We start from the raw sequence: 21,679 nt of genomic DNA on the forward strand, positions 1-21,679 counted from the left end.
TTTAAAGGCAGGTTTTTTTTTTTTTTTTTTTTTTTTAAAGGTGAAAACTGCAAAGTGAAATTTGTTTTTTGTTTTTTTGTGTTTTTTTTTTTTGGTTTGTTTTTTTGTTTTTTTTTTAAAGATTTTATTTATTTATTCATGATAGTTACACAGAGAGAGACAGAGAGGCAGAGACACAGGCAGAGGGAGAAGCAGGCTCCATGCAGGGAGCCCGATGTGGGACTTGATCCCAGGTCTCGAGGATCATGCTCTGGGCTGAAGGCGGCGCTAAACCGCTGAGCCACCCAGGCTTCCCGTGCAAAGTGAAATTTGACATTACTTTTATATAACACAGGGTCACTCTCTGTTCATTTTAGGCTGTTGACTAGTGATGGAAGTCTGGCTCTTCCAAGTTTCCTCTTCCCTTTTTTTACAGCATTATAAAATGGAAATTTTTGTTTTTTTCACTGGCTTTTGAAGACAGTAGTAAGGAGGCCTGGGAAAGACTGTACTTTGGGTAGTGACATGCATTTAATTCCTTTTATGCTGATCACTCAGTAAATGGGGATTACTTTGTATTTGAGATCTAATGAGGTTCTAAAAGCAGTTCTTTTTTGGCTTTTTTTCCCCCCTTAGATGTTCATGTCTTTATTAAATTATTGTAAAATAGTATGAGGCCTGTATCTGTCCCTAATGCTTGCTTTGTATGTTTTGTTCCTGTTGTCTGTTTGGAATCCTGCTGTATGTTAGAATGAAAAGGTAAGAATTAACCCTCTTTTAGATGGTGCATGCTGGCATTAGGTCCTTAGTAGCTTTTGTGCATCCATCCACAAATGTGGCTTTTAAAAATATACTAATGCTGAAGCTGTGCTTAATACTATGAGTTATTTGTTCAAGCATTTTTGGCTAACTCCCTAGTCCAGTTTTTTGTCTTGTCACTTCTCACTCCAAAGTCAGCCTTGGATTTCAGTTGCAGCCTTTCCTGAATTCTAAGCCTCCTTCTCTGCCTTTTCTTCATCTTCACTTGAGAAACTTTGAACAGTTTCCCAGTGTCTTTGGTGATGGCAATTCCAGATCAGTTTGGAGCCTTGGCACAAAACTCTGCTTCTTTTTGAAGTAGATATTTTAGAGCCATGTGTGGGTAACCTCATACTTTATAAAAAGCTCTGTATGTACTTCTGATCCCTCAGTTCAGACTTAGAGCTTTTATTTCCCCCTTACCTACACTTAATCTGTCTGGAAATTTTGAAATACGAAAAGGATCTTGAGGTAGAGTGGGTGGGCATCAACTGATTTTCATGGCTGCAGCCTTTCCCTTTGTCCTCTTATTTTGTTTGTCTTGTCATCAGTTTTAGTAACTTGCATTTTTGTCTGAAAAATAAAGCTGGGTTCCAAGAATTTGTATGCTAAGCATTTAGACATTTGTGCTTTTTGTCCCAGGGCAACTTTATGTGGTGTGCTGGTCTTTTGTCAGTGAATAAAAAAACTTCCAAAATTTAATAGCCCAAGGAAAAAAGACTTCTCCAAGAAATCAGATTAAACAAATAATTAGGGATATGTGTAATACAAAAAAGTAGACCTTTGGGAAGTATGGAGAGTGAGCCACTATTTGTGAAGAGCTTTGTAACTAGGTGGTCCAGGCTTTATTACATTGTAAAGGAGTTTGCAAATTTATACTATTCTTACCTCTAATATAAATCTCCCCACAGTTGGCAGATTTCATGGGGATTCTGTTTAGAATTTATAGGTCACCACCGTAACTTAGATTTGTTTTAATCTTGGAGCTACTGAAGTTAGAATTTTGTTTCGATGGCTTATGGATCACTTACTTTGAAATGTTATGGACATACTTCTTTAAATTCATACAGGTTATGTTCTTTTACGTTTAAAAGTGGCCTCAATGTTGTGAGTGCATACCTTGGTCTTTGTTTCAATTGTGATCCCCTTTTAGAGTTGGGCAGTAAAGAGGAACAGAGCCAGAACACAGAAGAAGGAACTGAGTTACCACAAATTGATTGGGGCTGTCCTGATTGCCTCCAAAAGAGATGCTATTCTCTTCACTTTGGACACTTGTTTTCTTAATTTTAGGTGATTAGAGTTTTTATAAACATAGCTCAATTGAGTTTTTAGTTAGAGCCTGTACATTTCTATTGTGGCACATTTTGGAATAGAGTTTAATAAGCACTTGATTAACAGAATGAAATGAATGATAATATTTAAAGCATTTAAAAAAATTCAGCGTAGCCATAAAATTGCTTCTACCATGTGTTAAGATTGTAAGGGCAAAGTAAAAGGACAGGAGGGCAATTCTGACTGTAAGGAATGTATATCATTAACAAGATGAGACAAGAAAGCAGGCAACAGGGTGTGTATAATTCAGTGCTGAAATAAAATTTTACCAAAAATTGTATCTTATGTGTTAAGAGTAGGAAATTATTCATGGCCTTGGTATCTTCTTAAGGTGAAAAATAGAATGTTTCATGTGTCTTTTCCATTTGGTTAGTGTTGGAGGCTTTTGTATTCCCTGTTGTTTGTTGGAAAAGAATATAACTAGCCCTATCTTAAGAGAAGTTTATTTTTAGACTGTAATTTTAATAAGATCATCAGTATTTTTGGTAATGTTTTATATTCAGATGTTTGGATAAAAACTGAACATGTTTGTGTTACCTAGGTATGTCAAATTCTGTAGAAGTAGAAATGCAGTATGCCCTGTGGGCATCTGTTTGACTTGGTTCCCATAGGCTTTCTGACCTCCTGTTATTTGTAGTTTCTTTGTATATATAACTCTGGAGTAAAAAAGTCATTTGTTTTTCCTTGAGATAAAATACATATTCCTTCTTGAGTTCTTGGCCTAAATACTCCTAAGTTATATTTATCAAGCATCAGCAGTATACCAGCATATGGCATCAGTAGAATTTTTTGGATTCAAACCCTTGACCCTTTTTAAAAGCCTATTCATGAGAAATTCTTTGATGTTCACTGTTATTTGATGCATCTTTCTTTTCTGCAGCTTGTGCCCCAATTAGTTCGTATTCTAAAGAACCTCATCATGTCGGGATATTCACCAGAACATGATGTTTCTGGTATCAGTGACCCCTTTTTGCAGGTGAGGTTGAAAGAAAATTTTGGAGAAATGAATGTAATACCTTTGGAATAGACTGTTTCTTTCGTCTTAAGTTTGTGTCAGAAATTTGGTAGTTAACTGATTAATTACATTGATATAGTAAATAGTGACAGTTCTACATTAATAGAATAAAATAAGTAATATGTAATAAGTACTCCATAGAGACTTGACTTATCAATATGATATGTCTACAGGTGGTAGTATACTTTAGCTGTGGAGTGATAAAATATGGGTTGTCTAATTACTTCATTCAGACATAGAAGTATATATTATTTCTCTAAAGATAATATTTAAAATTCTTCTGTTTGAATTATGACCATTTCTAGTGAGATCTAAGACTTCATTTAAGTTATTTGAGTTTCATACCAAGTCAGTTCCTTTGTGCCAGCCATAATTAGTAAACACTAATCATATTTTGCATACTAGGTACGAATTTTGCGGTTATTAAGAATTTTAGGACGAAATGATGATGACTCAAGTGAAGCTATGAATGATATATTAGCACAGGTGAGTAGATTCAATCTGTATTATATTATTATTTTTTAAAGATTTTATTTATTCATTTATGAGAGACTCAGAGAGAGAGTCAGAGACATAGACAGAAGGAGAAGCAGGCTCCTCACAGGGGGCCTGACGTGGGACTCAATCCCTAGACCCAGGATCGTGGCCTGAGCTGAAGGCAGATGCTCAACTGCTGAGCCACCCAGGCATCCCTCAATCTGCATTATTTTAAATCTTCATTTTAGTGGAGCGGGAAGTAGAGCGATGGTGGTTAGATGGAACAATACTTGTCTTTCTTGATTGGTGGCTGTAATCAGTCACAAAATGGCTCTTGTTACTTCTGGATATTTTTCAGAAGTGTTTTTTTTTTTTTTATCACTTATATACTGCCTTCTTGTGACTTTGCAGGTTGCCACAAATACGGAGACTAGTAAAAATGTAGGAAATGCTATTCTTTATGAAACGGTTTTGACTATCATGGATATTAAGTCAGAGAGTGGACTGCGAGTAAGTCTTTTAACTTTTTTCCTAAACATTTCAGTTAAAATAAATAACTTAGACATGAGTACTTTAGAAATGAATTGCATTTGGAAATTATCTTTTAAGAAAGTGATGCAGAATGTATAATGCTGTGTTTTGGTATTTGAAGTAACATTTCTTCCATTGACGGTTTTTAATACTGATTATAATAAAGTTTGGAAGCTCTTACATATAGTTAGATATATACAAACTGTTGGGTGAAGGGAATATTTCAAAGAAGCTTTTACTAGAGCCATGATTTGAATTATATTCTTCACTTCAAACAAGACATCATATTTGAGCTAATTTGTTTTTCATAAGTATTTGTGTTTTTTTTAAAGAAATGAACACTTAAACAGTAACAAAGGTATGTAGGGAGGGAAATGTTTGCTGGTTGCTTTCATGTTCTAGTGGGGAGTACAGTTATCCTTTTCTCATGTATTTTTTTCAGAAATTTAAAAATGTGTCTGTATATGTATATTTCTTCTCTTCCTCACTTTTAAAAACCTTTGTTTTGGTAATTTAGAGTTCTAGAAAAGTTGCAAAAATAGTTCCGAGTTCCCATATATCTTTCACTCAGTTTTATGAGTGTTAACATTGTGCATAACTAGAGATAATTATAAAAACTAAGAAGTTAATATTGGTACCATACTAAATTACAGAATTTAATCAGATTTCAACAATTTTCCTACTTCTGCCCTTTTTCTGTTTGAGGAGCCAGTCCTTGATCCCACGGTGCATTTAATTGTCATGTCTTCTTAGCATCCTCCAACATGCAGCAGTTCCTCTGTCTTTCCTTGCCTTTCATGACTTTGACACTTTTGAAGAGTACTGATCAGTTACTTTGTAGAATGTCCTCAATTTGGCTCTCTCTGATTTTCTCATAATTAGATTGAGGTTATGCTTTTTTTGGCAAGACCACCACAGAAGTGATGTGCCCTTCTCAGTATCATATCAGGAGGTACATGCTATCTATCTTTCTCATTACTGGTGATATTAACCTTGATCATTTGGTTAAGGTGGTGTCTCTTGTGTCTCTCCACTGTAGAGTTATTATTTTCTCCTTTGTAGTTAAAAATACTTTGAGGGAGACACTTTGGACTATGCAAATACCCTGGTCTTAGACTTTTTGCTCACCAATTTTAGTATCCATCAGAGAATCTTGTCTGCTGTAGTTATTAGGGTGGTGTTCCAATGATACTTTTCTATTCGCCTTATTTATTCCTCATTAAATAATTGGAATTTTTCTGTAAGGAGAATTCTCCCTCATGAATTTATTTGTTCTTTCAATCACTTAATCATTTAATGGAAGAAAGAATTGCTAGTCATAGCCTTGTAAGAAACAGATTTACTAAATACAGTCCATTATTTGTATACAGTTCTTTTTGTCTTTAACATTCCAGTATCCAAATAACTTAACCAAAATTACTTAGGTTAGCTTTCTTCCTCTCCCTCTCTTTCAAGCAAAGTGATAATGTATCATATATATTGTCCTGCACCTTATTCTTTTCCCTAACATTATCTTGGAGCTAGTCCATATTCATGTTATAGAGACCATTCCCATTAAAATAAAATGATGGTGGAATATACATAATATAAAAATTAGCATTTTTAAGTCTGTAGTTCAGAGACATTAGGTATATTCACATTGTTTTGCAACCACTACCACCACCACTGTTTATTTTCTCAACTTCTTTGTCTTCCCAAGTTGAAACTATGTATCCATTAAACAATAACTTTCCATTATTCCCTACCTTCAACACCTGTCTACCATCATTTTACCTTCTGTCTCTGTGAATTTGACTATTCTAGATACCTCATGTAAGTGGAATCATACAGTATTGTCCTTTTGTAGCTGACTTTTCACTTAATCATGATGTCTTCAAGGTTCATCCATGTTGTAGCATGTGTCAGAATCCTAATGGCTGCATGATATTCCATTGTGTGGATGTACCATGGTATACTTAGCAAATTTGCTATAAATGGACACTTAAGATGTCCCCAATCATTTGTGATTACAGATAATGTTGCAGTAGATTCTTGTGCATATGTACAAGTGTGTTTGTCAGATAATTTCTAGAAGTGGAATTGTTGAAGCAGAGGAGTTACTCAGATATGCATAATTATTGCCAGATTTTTCTCCAGTGAGGCTTTGCCAATATTATTCCTCCACTAACAAGAATTTAAAACATAATCTTCCAGCAATTACTGTTGAAATAGAATATGATTTTAAGAGTTTGCCTTCGGATTTTTTGTTTTGTTTTGTGCTAGCCATCTATAGAAATACCATCTATTTCACTTTTAAATAGTTTGCGCGATCAGAGGCCAGGAGGTGTGATCCTTAAACAATATAAATGTTTAGTTTTCTTAGATTTTTAACCTATGCTATTTCTCTTTAGGTCCTAGCCATAAATATCCTGGGTCGTTTCTTATTGAACAACGACAAGAATATTAGGTAAGTCAATTGGAAAATATCGTGTATCTTGGTATTACATGGTATTTTCAAGAGTGACTTTGCTCAAGATTGCACATGTATTGAGTGACATATCTAGAACTTCAACTCAGGATTTTAATTTTTGGTCTTAAAACTACTATTTTGTAAAGAATTTGAGGATATGCCTTATGACTTAACTCTTACTTTTGTTTACATTGTCAATTTTGGAGTCAGCAAACTTTCTGTGAAAGACCAGATGGTTAATATTTTAGGCTCTGTGGGCCTTAGGGTTTCTGTGGCAACTATTCAAAACTCTGGATCTTGGTATGAAAGCAGTCATAGACTATGTAAGTGATGAATGGCTGTGTTCCAATAAAACTCATTTATAGAACCATACAGCAGAGGGGCTAGAGTCTTGTAGGTAGAGGCTGTGGCTTGCAAATTAAGAAAAATATAACATTTTGTGTCACAGACTTGGAATGTGTTTGTGAACTCCAGCTAATTTTTTTAAGTAGGTGAATTTATCAGTATTTTATTTTGTTACTTTGTGTAGTATACCCTGCTTGCCCTTTTTCCTGTTTTAATCAGGAGAAAATGTTGTTTCTTATCATGTTGAGCATTTGAAAATGTGTAAATAATCATTGTGATACCCTGAATTATCTCCCCCTTCCAAAAGAATTTTTAAATACTTGAATCTTAAATTCAGATTTAATAGGGGGAGTTTGGTGCTAGTATCAAAAGCAAAGAAAATATAAATGGTAACATTGAAATCAATTCCTCTTGCATTTTGGGGCTGTGGAAAGGCATACTATGTGCTTTTCTTGTACTACTTGGAAGAATTTGAAAGAATGGAATCATGTACTTTTAGAATTTAAATGGACTTGACCATGAATGCAAATCTAAATCCTCCTGGTTACCACTACTTTATATTATAATGTCTTTTATGCCTTTAAGATGTTACCATTATACTCTCTAATTCTGTCTTGTCTTTTAAATGCTTAAAATATATTTAAATCATCTTTGTCATTATTTAAGTAGAGAAGAACTATCCTGAATTTTACATTTTAATTCTGTCTTCTGCAACTTTGTTTCATCCAGATACGTAGCTTTGACATCTTTGTTGAAGACTGTGCAGACAGATCATAATGCAGTACAGAGGCACAGAAGCACAATTGTGGACTGTTTAAAGGATTTGGATGTCTCAATAAAACGGTAACAGATTATTGATAGTTCTTCCCCCCCCCCCCCACCTGATAACTTCATAATAGTTTTAAGAATGAAGATGTTGACATTTGTTTATTTAGTCATTATTTTCACAGATGAACTCTGCTGAGTAAATTCTTTTTAAGAAAGGATTGGCAAGGAGGAGGTTAGGTCAGTGAAGGAGGCCGATCAGGGATACTGAAGTGCACGCTAAAGTCCGCCTTGATTCTTTATGATAAACAGGTACAGATAAGCTGGCAGTAGTCTGCCTAACAGAGGTGCTGTGCTCTGTGTGCTGGAGGATGAAAATACGGAGTGATCCATCGGCTAAGTGTTTTATCACAATGCTGAAACTCAGTTGCTGACAGCACACATTTTCTCACAGTACTCACACCCCACGATACTAGAAGTAGCCATGTTTTTTAGGACAGTGTGTTAGGAATGACTGTTAGGCAGCAGGTGGCAATTTGAAAATGCATAAATTCTTTTCCTGGATGGATTAACTCTATTGATTCTATTGGAAGAACTGGAGATGTTTGTAAAACCTAGTTAGAGTTGGCTTCAGTGAACTTTTGGTTCTGTGTTCAAATTCAGAATAAATTAGATTTGGAATGATCTCTGAACTCATTCATTTAACAAATATCTATTGATATTGAGTTCCTTTTATTTTTATTTTTTCTTTTATTTTTATTTATTTTTTATTTTTTTTAAAGATTTTATTCATTCATGAGAGACACACACAGAGAGAGAGAGAGAGAGAGAGAGCCACAGACAGAGGGAGAGGCAGGCTCCATGCAGGGAGCCCGGCGTGGGACTCAATCCTGGGTCCCCAGGATCAGGCCCTGGGCTGAAGGCAGTGCTAAACCGCTGAGCCACCGGGGCTGCCCTCCTTTTATTTTTAGAAAGCAGATGCTAAGTGTGTGAGCAATTTAAAGATAGACCTAAACTAAAAAAAAAAAAAAAAAAAGGTAGACCTAAACTCAGCAACATTAACTCACCTAGTACTTTGCATAGGATTTATTTTAATTGAAAAAAAAATTTTTTTTTAAAGATTTTATTTTTAAGTGATCTCTATACCCAATGTGGGCCTTGAACCTACAACCCTATAGTCTTGCATGCTCCACCAACTGAGCCAGCCAGGTGCCCAGGATTTTTTGGGCTAGGGAGTGCTTTGCTCAGGATTTATAAGCCTGTCAGTTGATTCTCAGAGCAAGCCAATGAGACGGATCAGACAATTACTTCTACCCCCACTTAACAGATTAGTTAAAATACAGTCCCAAAGGAATCAAATGATTCCTCTAAACCTGCCCCCCTGTATGGGGCAGACCTGGGAATAGAAATTAGACCTTCTGACTCCTGTGTTGTTTTTCTATTACTCGTGACGGGGCTTTGCTTTTCAAAAGTAAAACCTGTGTCTTCTTGACAGTCTATTTAAGGAGCTCTGACTCTGTAAATAAAATCTTAAAAAAAAAAAAAGAAAAGAAAAAGAAAAAGGCAGCCAGGTGGCTCGGCGGTTTAGCGCCACCTTCGGTCCAGGATGTGGTCCTGGAGACCTTGGATTGAGTCCCATGTCGGGCTCCCTGCATGGAGCCTGCTTCTCCCTCTGCCTGTGTCTCTACCCCTGCCCCCACCCTCTCTCTTTGTCTCTCTCTCTCTCTCTGTGTCTCTCATGAGTGAATAAATAAAATCTTTTAAAAAAAAAAAAAAAAAAAAAAGGATCTCTGACTCTGGATCCCAAGTGCTTCATTTCAAATCTTGGTTCTGACCATTTATTCATTCATTCATTCATTCATTCATTCATTCATTCGAGACCCAGAGAGAGGCAAGAGACATAGGCAGAAGGAGAAGCAGTCTCCTCACAGGGAGCCTGATGTGGGACTCCATCCCCAAACTAGGATCATGCCCTGAGCCAAACCCAGAAGCTCAACCACTCAGCCACCCAGGCATCCCAGGCTCTGTCCTTATTAAACTTGGTTTGGTTGCTTACCCTTTCTCTGCCTCACATATGTAAAATGCAAATAGAAGAGCACCCATTTGTAAAGGTTATGCAGGATTATGTAGATTATTATATATAAAGTACTTATTCATTATGTGAGAATTAGCTACTATTATATTCCTGTTAAGATTGAATGTTATTTATGGATGAGCTTAGAAAGTATTTCCTACTTATTAAATTGGTATATATTTTTTAAAGATTTTATTTATTTATTCATGAGAAACAGAGGTGGGGGGGGCAGAGACGTAGGCAGAGGGAGAAGCTGGCTACATGCCGGGAAGCCTGATGTGGGAGTTGATCCCAGGACCGCGGGATCATGCCCTGAGCCAAAGGCAGATGCTCAACTGCTGAGCCATCCAGGTGTTCCCCCCCACCGCCCTTTTTTTTGAAGATTTTATTTATTTATTCATGAGAGAAAGAGAGGCAGAGATGTAGGCAGAGGGAGAAGCAGGCTCCATGCAGGGAGCCTGATGTGGGACTTGATCCCAGGACCCCAGAATTACGCCCTGAGCCAAAGGCACTGAGCCACCCAGGCATCCCTGAATTGGTATTTTGAAAGTCAGTTTATATACCATGTTTGAAATTATTAACCAAATATAAAAAGATGCATGCTGTAATCTTCTTTTATATGTTAAACATTTCTGTTTTGCCTTGGTAGCCAAGTTTGATAGGCAGTTACAGAAACTCTTATTTGCCCACATAGCACATGCCCTTCTTCCCTTTGCCATGGCCCTCATTTTCACTTTCATTGTCACTCCCACAGCTTTATTGAGATAAAATTAACATAAACATTGTGTTTGAGGGATCCCTGGGTGGCGCAGCGGTTTAGCGCCTGCCTTTGGCCCAGGGCGCGATCCTGGAGACCCAGGATCGAATCCCACGTCGGGCTCCTGGTGCATGGAGCCTGCTTCTCCCTCTGCCTGTGTCTCTGCCTCTCTCTCTCTCTCTGTGTGACTATCATAAATAAATAAAAATTAAAAAAAAAAACACATTGTGTTTGAGATGTACATTGCATTGATTTGATATATATTGTAAAATAGTTACTACCATAGCATTAGTTAACACTTGTGTAATACCACATAGTTCTTTCTTTTTTGTGGTGAGAATATTTAAGATCTACTCTCTTTGCAACTTTCAAGTATATAATACATTAGTATTATTATTATTGATTTTTGCCATCATGCTGTACATTAGATCCCCAGAACTTACTCATTTTGTAGCTGAAGTTTATACTTTTTGACTAACATCTCCTCTTTCTCCTCACCCTGAGACTTTGGTAATTAGCCACCATTCTAGTCTGTTTCTGTGCTTTTGGCTTTTTTAGCTTCTAGCTGTAAGTGACATCATACAGTATTTGTTTTTCTCTGACTTATTTTGCTTGCCGTAATGTCCTCAAGGCGTCTTTTTATTCCAATTTTCTATATCTTGATGTAGACTATAATTTTAAACAGAAGTGGGTGTAATAAAAGAATATGGTGGCTTTATCACATTTTTAAGGAATAATGCAAAGAGGTATTATCATTGGGTAATTTTGTTGCTTCTCTTTTTGAGCCTTTTAACTATTCTGAATTTCCACTTCATAGTATAGACTGTTGAACCTAAATTATGTTTTTGGTCATGAGTTAGGTATCTTTTAGAGCTTTTTGAAGAAAAGTGTTGAATGAAAATTCAAAATGTTAAAACTAACTTTGATAACTTTGGTTATCTTGTGTATGAGATTGGAATCACAAGATCGTGGAAGAACATCCAATACATCTGCCAGTACTTGATGTTCAGAAATAACACACCTGGGTCTTTGTTTCTTTCTTACTATAAATATCATAACTTTTTATTTTTTACTTTTTCCCTCTGCAAGGCGTGCAATGGAATTGAGTTTTGCCCTGGTAAATGGGAATAATATACGAGGCATGATGAAGGAATTACTTTATTTTCTGGATTCATGTGAGCCAGAATTTAAAGCAGACTGTGCATCTGGAATCTTTCTTGCTGCAGAAAAGTAAGATTTTTACTTTTATTGGTAAAAGATGCTTGGAACTTTTGGAAAGCACCTTTACAACATGGGGGAAAATGTTGTAAACCTATTTAAAATGTGTAATGTTTATTTCAGGCTCCCAGTTAGAAATTTGCTTCATTAGAAGGCCATTCTAGTCAGTATTTAAGTATACTTTGGTTTTAAGTAAAACCAAAAACCTCTACTTTTATAAAATCTTTTATATTCTTTAATTTCTCATCTATGAAGAGAGGATAGAAAAGTTTTTGTTTGTGTTTTTTTTGGTAGAGAATAGAAGAACTATACCATCATAGCACCTAAATTGTGTTTTTTTTGTAAAACTTTTAGGAAGAAGTACCTCAATTTTAGTAGAATGGTTATTTCTTTTTCCCTTCTGCCCTATGAATTTAAGGGACTGAGTTTCTAGTCCTAGTGTTGCCTGGGTTTGGGAACAGTCCTTTTTCTTCTTTCTTCTCTGCCCTCCTGCTTTATCGTTATGATTTGTTTTCTGAAAAAGTGGAGATGGAGTCCCATGTCTCAGCTCAGTAACTCCTCTTGCAGTTATAATGTGAAACTTCTGAGTTTCTGTACCATTTCATTACCCTTTGAAATGAGGTAGCTGCTAGATTTGAAGATAAAATGTGTCCAAAAATAATCACTTTACCAGTCAACCTAAAGAAGATACAGGACAGGATTTTTGAAAGTCACTGAGCATAGACTAGTTCCCAGATTTTAATTGTTTCATCTGGTGCAATTATTTTCCCAGGTATGCACCTTCCAAACGGTGGCATATAGACACGATTATGCGTGTTCTGACAACGGTAAGTAGTGTTTTTTTTAGTCCACATATACTATGCACTAGATGTACTGGTTAATGAGCCCTTGTTCTCATGAAACTTACACATTTTACTTCTAGTGAGGGAGTAGGAAATTCATGGGGAAATATGTAGTATCCTGTTAGGCAGGAAAAAAAATACTGTGAGAAACACTGAAGCGGCATGAAGGACTATAGCAATGGCGGGGAGAGTAAGAATATGGGGCATTGGGCCAAGTTTTTTAGGTGGAGAAGTCAGGGCATGTCGCTCAGAGAAGGAAACGCTTGAGGAGAGATTTCAGTGAAATGAGGAGCCATGCTAAGGTTTGGGGGAACAGCGAGTGTTACAAAGCCCTTAAGTAGCAACAAGTATGGCCTGCTTGGAGAGCTTTAAGAAAATGAATGAAGCCAGTAGCATGAGAGGCAGAGAACAGTAGGACTGAAGCAGGGACTAGATTATATAGGTCCTCAGAGGAGTTTGGAAATTGTTTTTTGTTTTTTTAAAAAAGCCATTGGAGGGTTTTGAATGAATAAATTTATTCTGGATTTAAAATTATGGTTTTATAAGATATTCTTTCTTTGGCAGTTGTCCAGAGTTTTAGAGCTTCCCTGTTTATCATTCAGTTAATAGGCATTACAGATTTAATCAAAATGAAAGAACAGTGGCATTTATTTTTTTATTTTTTATTTTTTATTTTTATTTTTATTATTATTATTTTTTTTTAATTTTTATTTATTTATGATAGTCACACAGAGAGAGAGAGAGAGAGGCAGAGACACAGGCAGAGGGAGAAGCAGGCTCCATGCACCGAGAGCCCGATGTGGGATTCGATCCCGGGTCTCCAGGATCGCGCCCTGGGCCAAAGGCAGGCGCCAAACCGCTGCGCCACCCAGGGATCCCGAACAGTGGCATTTAAAGAAAACATAACTGCTATGTGTAATTGTTGCCACCAGGAATAGCTGCAATAAAGGGAAACTTTCACAGATTTATCACATTAAAAATTGAAACACACATAGCAAAAGGAAAAAAAACCTACAGAGTTAAAAGGCAAAGGCAACTAGGAGAAAAATATTGTAACATATGACAGCATGTTAATATCTTTAATCTATAAATAATTTACAATTAATAGGAAAAATCAAACATTATAATGGAAAAATTGACATTTCAACAGACATTTCACAAAAGAAGAAATGGCTAATTAATTTTGAAAAATACCCTTATTAATAAAGAAATAGTAAAATTATAAGTGAGGTATCCTTTTTTACTTGTCATACTTTTTAATCTAATTCCTAGTGTTAATTAGGAAATGAAGAAATAGGCAGTACTCTCCACTTCATAGTGGGTATAAAATGTTGCCACCTTTCTAGAATTATACTCGGGTACGTGGGCCAAAATCAAGAGTCAGACACTTAACCGAGCCACCCATGCGCCCCTAGTTTGTACCTTTTTTTTTTTTTTTTTTTGTACCTTTTAACTCATCAATTCTCTTTAGGAATTTATCTTGGAAAAATTCAAGGACAACAAGTATACAAAAATGTATATACAAAGATGTTCATCCCAATCTTGTTTTTTAATGGGAGAAAACTGGGAAAAACTACAAGTCTGCAAATGGTCCTTGGTTAAGCAAGTTATAAAACATCTGTAGGAAGGAATGATATCGTTAAAATTGTGTGTGTATGTATGCTTGTTGCTGTGGAATTCTGTCTGTGACATGCTAGTTTTCTAGTTTATTTGAATTAATTTTGTAAAAATGTTAATAAATGCACTTAATGGGAAAACTATATTTTAACAAAAGGTATGAATCAGGATACAGTTTATTAGTTTTTGTAAGGCTCAAAAGAAGAGAACAATTAGAGCTCCTGAAGAAAAGTGTTGTCAAAATTTAAACCATTCTTTTTTTAATGCTCCTACTTTTCATTTTTCCAGTTGACTTAGGTAATCTTATTATGGTCTTGTGATTTTTCCTCTTTAACCTATTGATGTGCTGGATCAAAAATTAATTGATTTTTGAATGTTGAACTAACTAACCTTCCATACCTGGAATAAATCCCACATGGTTGTGCTGTACAGTTCTTTTTATACATTGTTGTATTTGATTTGCTGATATATTTTTTTAAGGATTTTTACATCCGTATTCATGAGAGATACTGGTCTATAATTTTCTTTGACCTAAGTGTTGTTTAGTTGTTTAATTTCCGAATATTTTGGGGTTTCTTAGCTATCTTTGTTCTTGATTTCTAATTAAGTCCTGTATGACTTTTATTCTTTTATTTATTTTTAAAAAGATTTTACTTATTTATTTGAGAGAGAAAGAGAATACAAGCTGGGGGAGGGAGGGGCAGAGGGAGAAGAGAATAAGAATACAAGCTGGGGGAGGGAGGAGCAGACTCCCTGCTGAGTGGGGAGCCCAATCTGCCGCTTAATCGACCTCGGGATCATGACCTCAGCCCAAGGCCGACACTTAGCTAACTAAGCCCATCAAGGTGCCCCTCAGCTTTTTTCTTTTAAATTTGAGATGTTTCTGGGATCCCTGGCTGGCTTAGTCAGTGAGCATGTGACTCTCTCGATCTCAGGGTCATGAGTTCATGCCCCATGTTGGACTTGGAACCTACTTTAATTAAATAAATTTGAGATGGTTTTTTTTTATGGCCCAGAATGTGGTCTGTCTTTAGTGAATGTTCCATTGGAGCTTGAGAATAAGGAGTTTTCTGCTATTGGATAAAGTGGTGTATAAATGTCATTTAGATCATATCGATGCTTTCTCTTATTTAAACACTACTTTTTCCCATTGGGGAAGAATATAAAACAAATTCCTTTTTAGCTTCTCTCTGTTCCTTTTTGACCATTTTCCCAAACTTCTTCCTCTTTGTGTTTTTCTAGTAGGTGTGGGCATCCCAGTCACCTGAGGTTTTTTTCTTTTTCTTCTCTGTTCCCCCCCTCTCCCCATCTCCCCTTTTCCTTTTCCTTTTCTTTTTCCTGGTCTCATTCTTGTAAATCAGACCTGTTCCTCTGTCCAGTAATGGGAGCTTGATCAAGGTGGGCTGATATCAGGCACAGATTCCACTGTTTGTGTCCTACACAACTTGGTTATCATAATGCTCTGACAAGGCCAAGATTTAGTTTCCTCACAGGTTGAATAACTTTACTTTGTTCCATGGTTGCAAATAGTATCTTAGATTCTACTAGTAAAGAGGACATTAAAGAGACTAGATTTGTTTTTGTTTTTAAAGTGTGGATGATTAAATACAAAATATTTTTGACCTTTCTGGGATGAATGGTTCTGTAATTTTTATAAACTATAGTTCTAAAGGACAGTGCGATGTTTTAAATTGAAGTTTTAAAAAGGTTACAGTTTATTTAATTCTTATTTTAACATGCTGTCCTTTTGGACTGTTGACGTACACTCTCCTCTCCATCCTCCAGAGTAGTTTGGTTTCTGTAGCTAGCCCATATGATTTTAACTGTGTTGAAGAGTTGTGAGATGGGAGAGGTTGTTGTAATTAAGTTCCCAGTTACTGCATTTCTTACATTTTTGAAATCTTAAACCTAATAATCTATTTTGAAATAGAAAAGTTCTTAAAATTTTAATCCTTTGTTTTTTTTTTTTTACTTTTACAAAGGAGATTTTTTTTTTACTTTTTTTAAAATTTGAAAACTTAGAATACTCATTTAAATAAGGAAGTCATCTGAATAAGACTTTGAAGTTTGAGCTGCATATGAACCTGAGAATCGGAACCCGTTTTATCTTTGAGGATATTTCGTAGCAGTCTTCTTTGAATAAAAGCAATAGCTAACATTTCTTATCATTGTAGTGTGTTTTAAGGATAACTGCATTTCTTTTTAGGCAGGAAGCTACGTTCGTGATGATGCAGTCCCCAACTTGATCCAGTTAATAACCAATAGTGTGGAGATGCATGCCTATACTGTCCAGCGCTTGTACAAAGCAATTCTTGGTGATTATTCTCAAGTAGGTACTTTTTACTTTGGTAGGGAAATTACCCATTACGTTCCTGTGTGTTCTTGTTACTAACACTCTAGATGTGCCTTGATTTTGACCTTTATGATTAGATGACCTGGGATTTGCATTAATCTTTGCAAGGATTGAAAGCCTTTGACAAATGGTGTCTTTGTTTTGACAGCAACCTTTGGTACAAGTGGCTGCATGGTGTATAGGTGAATATGGAGATCTTCTTGTATCAGGCCAGTGTGAAGAGGAAGAACCTATTCAGGTACCCTTTGCTACTCTCTCAGGAGGGGAGAAACTAGTGTTTTTGGTTATAGGAGGATAATGTTTTATGAGTTGAGGTCGATTCCGTGGAAACCTGTTAAAGAAGTTAATGCCAGAATTCTATTGGGAAACTTGGCAGTTTTTGTGATAGAACTTACTATCCTTACTGTGTCGGGATAGAACCTACTCCTTACGATATGAGACTGAATTATATTGTTTCTCCTACGCTGTGGCTTGATAAGAAATGAGACCTATCCATATCAGCATTTGCTTATTAAAAGACTGGGTTTTAGGAGATGTGGTAGCAACAACACTTGTACTCTATTTATCTTTTTATTTTCTTCTTTACTTCTGCCTCTTGCAATTAATATAATATGGCTCTCAGCCTCCAGTGGGTATTTTCCACTCTTTTTTTTTTTTTTTTTTTTTTTAAATCTCCTACCTGCTTCTGATTGATGGATCAGCTTGGACAGTTACTGTGGCAAAGCACAGATAGTTGTTAGAGTTTTAGTAACGATGGTAGGGTTGTCTTTCTGGTGGCATCCTGTGACTTGATATCAGATTTAGATATTGACTTTTTTTTTTTCTCCCCAGGTAACAGAAGATGAAGTGTTGGATATTTTAGAGAGTGTTCTAATCTCTAATATGTCCACCTCTGTGACCCGAGGTTATGCTCTCACTGCCATTATGAAGCTTTCTACCCGATTCACCTGTACTGTAAAGTGAGTATGGAGAAAAAGTAGGATGAACATGTTATTTTGTAATTTTTAAAACTCTTTATTATAGAAAATTTAAAGGAAAGGCAAAATAGGGTCGTAAAATGAATCATATATAACTCTTATTCCACAGTAATAATCATTAATTTATGGTTCATCCTTATTTTATCTATACTTTACTCCCTTGTTTCCCACATCCCACCATTTATTATTTTAAAGATAAAAAGTTATGGTTTTTTTTGTTTTTGTTTTTGTTTGTAAAATCAGGTATCTGGGCAGCCCGGGTGGCTCAGCGGTTTAGTGCCGCCTTCAGCCCAGGGCGTGATCCTGGAGACCTGGGATCAAGTCCCATGTCAGGCTGCCTGCCTGGAGCCTGCTTCTCCCTCTGCCTGTATCTCTGCCTCTCTCTTTCTGTGTCTCTCATGAATAAATAAATAAAATCTTACAAAAAATAAAATCAGATATCTAATGCCTTTTCTCTTTTTTAAAGTAGAGTAGTTACTTCCCTCTATAAGGGTTCTGGTTTATTATAATATTTTGAGGTATCTGAAGAGGAAGAAAATCACAAAGGTTTGGGTGGTTCGTTAAATGTTTAAATTCTGCTCTTCACTATTTGGAATGAAAGTCAATTGGATTAGTTTCTCAGCCAGACATATTTAAAGCAAACTTAGTTCTCTTAGACTTTCTGTAGTTCTGTGAAAACTAACCCTTTAAATGGTGAACTAGAAGAATTTGTTGTCAGGTAATAACCTTTTGTTGATAAAAGCTTATTGTAAGGTTGTTAAAGAAGAGAATGAACATTAATATACTTGTTTTGTAACAAATTAATAATTGATACTTTTTTCTAGCAAATTTTAGGTATGGGACATCTAACAGAACAAGTACTAGTGGTAGATGATGGTGTTCAGGTGTATGTTGGATGTAAGAAGATAAAAGAAAAGTGTAGAGATTATAGGGGAAAGGAGAGAAAATAAGTGGGAAAAATCAGAGAGGGAGACAAAACAGGAGAGACTCCTAACTCTGGGAAATGAACATGGGGTAGTGGAAGGGGAGGTGGGGGGAGGATGGGGTGGCTGGGTGACGCGCACTGGGTGGGGGCAATTGACGGGGGGGGGGGGGGCAATTGAGGGATGAGCACTGAGTGTTGTATGTTCGCAAATCGAACTCCAATAGAAAAATATACATTAAAAAAAGGTGTTTTGTCTTTGAAAAGATATGTAAATTAAGGAAAGAGGAGTATTTCGGATTTTTAACCAGAAAACTGGTTTGTTTGTTCTCTCTGCTTGTTTACAAACTTTCTTTTGGGTATTTGAATTTTTTTGTCATTTTATCCCAAAGCCGAATTAAGAAAGTGGTTTCCATCTATGGGAGCAGCATTGATGTGGAACTCCAACAGAGGGCAGTAGAATATAATGCACTTTTTAAGAAATATGACCATATGAGGTAAGTGGAAGAAACTAATCAATGCATATGGCTGTTAGCATGTGAACAGATTGTCTTGATAATCCACAAAGGAGACTCCTTCCTCATGCTTTATTACTGGACTTCACAACTCTGTTTAATCCTAATTGCTTGTCTGCTTTTATTTGTCCATCTTCTCTTCTGTCTACCTTGTAAATTATCTGTGTCCTTTCATTCACCTTTTCCCCTTTCTTTTGGTGTGAAATATTTGCTTCATTTTCCATGTTATTTGGTTAAGAAGTGGGAGTTGTGTTTTTTCAAGAGAATCTCGTCCTAATATTTAACTTTGTGATGCATGGTCTTTTTTCCACTTCTGTTATGCAGTGTCTTCTTGATTGGAAATGGCTAATACCTACTTATTTACCTTTCTTTCATTCCAATTTCTGTACCTCTGAGAAATCCCCATCTCTCGGGATTTAGGTGGACAGTTTGTCTATTCAGGGTTTCTCGCCTGCCCTTAATCCAGTCAGGAATTTAGGTCATGTATTCTTGTAATCCACCTTCTATTCTAGTGTGTGTTTTAGAGGGTGGGGAGCAGAGATAACTGTCCATGTCTGGCTCTAATATAGTAACACTGATTGTCTTGGGTAGGGAATCTAGGTTAACTGCCTAGAATTTAACCACTTCAGATTCTTCCAGGTCTGCCCTGCTTGAGAGAATGCCTGTCATGGAAAAAGTGACCACAAATGGCCCTACTGAGATTGTGCAGACAAATGGAGAGACAGAACCTGCTCCACTAGAGACCAAACCACCACCTTCTGGGCCACAGCCCACCAGCCAGGTAGCTTTTCACTTGCTTATCTGGGAATCTTATAACAGTTCCTTATAACCTGTATCTCAGCTGATTGCCTTCAACGTTCCTGGATTGATTGAGGATTCTCTTCCTTATTTTTAAGTGTTGAAAGAGCTTTGCCTTAGATGCAGATTAGATAAATGACTAATGAATTGAGATATTATTCCTTGTTTAGGCCAATGATTTATTGGATTTGTTGGGAGGAAATGACATAACACCTGTTATTCCAACTGCACCTACAAGCAAACCAGCTTCTGCTGGTGGAGAACTTCTTGATTTGCTGGGAGACATCAACCTTACAGGTGAGACCAAACTGGAGTTATTTAATGCTTGGCTGGAGATAAAGGCCTTGGGGAAAAACTACAGTGAACATAGACTTCCTGGCACATGAATCAGTTAAAGAGGGGGGAGGCTGAGTCAGAAGTGGGAAGAGAATCTTCACAATATCTGGATTGTAAACTGTCATGCTAGTATTCTAGAGATAATTCACAGAGATTCTTTAAAGTCCAGTATTTAATGTTGGGAGGATAAATTGCTCTCATAGTATTTAGGATAGAAGGGACTTTCAGGCTACAAAAGAAATATATCCCAAGTCACTTCTGCTTTTGGTTAGTGTCCTAAAACATCAGTTTTTCTATGTTTCTTTTTCGTAATTTGGTTTCAGGAGCCAAGGCCATTTGTGGAGGGAAGAGAGATATTTAGGTATTTTCCTCTCTTCCTCTTAATAAAGCAATGAAGGGAAAAATTGTCCCTGATGATGATATTCAAATACAACTTTACATTTGGGAATGTTTTTTTCTCATGTTTGTTTATATGTAGTAGACATTAGTTAATTGTTGATGTATTCAGTGACATTATGAACCCCTGAGTCCAAGTGTATCACTGTAGCACATAATTTCTAAAGTGATTTCTTTAAAAGTATAATGGTGAATTACTACGTATTATGACCTCAAATAGAAAATAGCCATAGGATAAGGATTTTGGAAGGATATCTAGCCTGGCTATCAGAGATTAAGTGATTTTTTTTCTAACAGCTTCCTCCCAGAGCTTATGGTTTATATTTATGTCTTAGTAAAATTCAAAATGTTACTTGTTATACACTTTTGAGTCATTCACAAATAGTTTCAATCCCCCAGATGCCACAGCTCTACTGGATACATGGAAAAGCAAAAACAACTCCTTGGTTAAAACATAGTGTATAGATGATACACTTATTAATATATTAGCATTTCCATGTTAGTTCATAATCTTCACAATTGTAATTTTTTAATTTAAAAAAATTTTAAAAGATTTTATTCATTTATTTCAGACAAGAATGTACACAAGCAGTGGGGAGAGGCAGAGGGAAAAGCAGATTCCTTGCAGAGCAGGGATCCCAATGCAATGCAATGTGATGCGGGGCTCCATCCCAGGACGCTGGGATCATGATCCAAGCAGAAGGCAGAGACTTAACTGACTGAGCCACTCAGGCGCCCTGTCAGGAGGTCTTAATGTTTTGTTTTTGTTTTTACTTTATTTTCCTAGTGTTATATGAAGAAGACTAATAAAATGTTAAAGAGCCTGGATTTTCCTTATTCACAGTGTGTTTTAAACACCTTTGCCTGCGCACCTGGGCTGCTCAGTCGGTTAAAGCATCTACCTTCGGCTCAGGTCATGATCCGGGGTCCTGGGATTGAGTCCTGTATTGGGCTCCCTGCTCAGTGAGAAGACTGCTTCTCCCTCTGCCCTTTGCTCATGATCTCTCTTTCAAATAAGTAAATAAAATCTTAAACAAAACAAACACATTTTCTTTATTAGGTTAAACATTTTTGAGTTTTACATTCTTTAAGCCATCATTACAGTCATATATCCTAATGCAGAGTAATTTAAGTAAGTAGAAATTAGGAAATAAATTTAGTGTGTGCTTTTAGGGGAACTGGA

At 36.3% G+C, this 21,679-nt stretch overlaps 1 protein-coding gene and 1 non-coding gene across 2 annotated transcripts in view; both read left to right on the forward strand.

Annotated features, from left to right (window-relative positions):
• The window catches only part of AP1G1 (adaptor related protein complex 1 subunit gamma 1), a 79,587-nt gene that overhangs the window by 46,403 nt on the left and 11,505 nt on the right, over positions 1 to 21,679 (forward strand). Inside the window, exons 7-19 of the mRNA XM_072817708.1 lie at positions 2,990 to 3,085; positions 3,530 to 3,610; positions 4,013 to 4,111; positions 6,523 to 6,578; positions 7,656 to 7,769; positions 11,612 to 11,752; positions 12,513 to 12,567; positions 16,406 to 16,528; positions 16,701 to 16,790; positions 17,384 to 17,511; positions 18,844 to 18,948; positions 19,606 to 19,747; positions 19,935 to 20,061. Of these exons, the coding sequence (XP_072673809.1) occupies positions 2,990 to 3,085; positions 3,530 to 3,610; positions 4,013 to 4,111; positions 6,523 to 6,578; positions 7,656 to 7,769; positions 11,612 to 11,752; positions 12,513 to 12,567; positions 16,406 to 16,528; positions 16,701 to 16,790; positions 17,384 to 17,511; positions 18,844 to 18,948; positions 19,606 to 19,747; positions 19,935 to 20,061 (1,357 nt within the window). The remainder of the gene's footprint in view (positions 1 to 2,989; positions 3,086 to 3,529; positions 3,611 to 4,012; positions 4,112 to 6,522; positions 6,579 to 7,655; positions 7,770 to 11,611; positions 11,753 to 12,512; positions 12,568 to 16,405; positions 16,529 to 16,700; positions 16,791 to 17,383; positions 17,512 to 18,843; positions 18,949 to 19,605; positions 19,748 to 19,934; positions 20,062 to 21,679) is intronic.
• Positions 8,050 to 8,134, forward strand: LOC140631322 (small nucleolar RNA SNORD71). Its single transcript, XR_012028958.1, has one exon. It is a non-coding gene; the product is annotated as a small nucleolar RNA SNORD71 (small nucleolar RNA).

Source organism: Canis lupus, chromosome 3, assembly GCF_048164855.1.
Source record: "Canis lupus baileyi chromosome 3, mCanLup2.hap1, whole genome shotgun sequence".
NCBI lineage: Eukaryota > Metazoa > Chordata > Mammalia > Carnivora > Canidae > Canis > Canis lupus.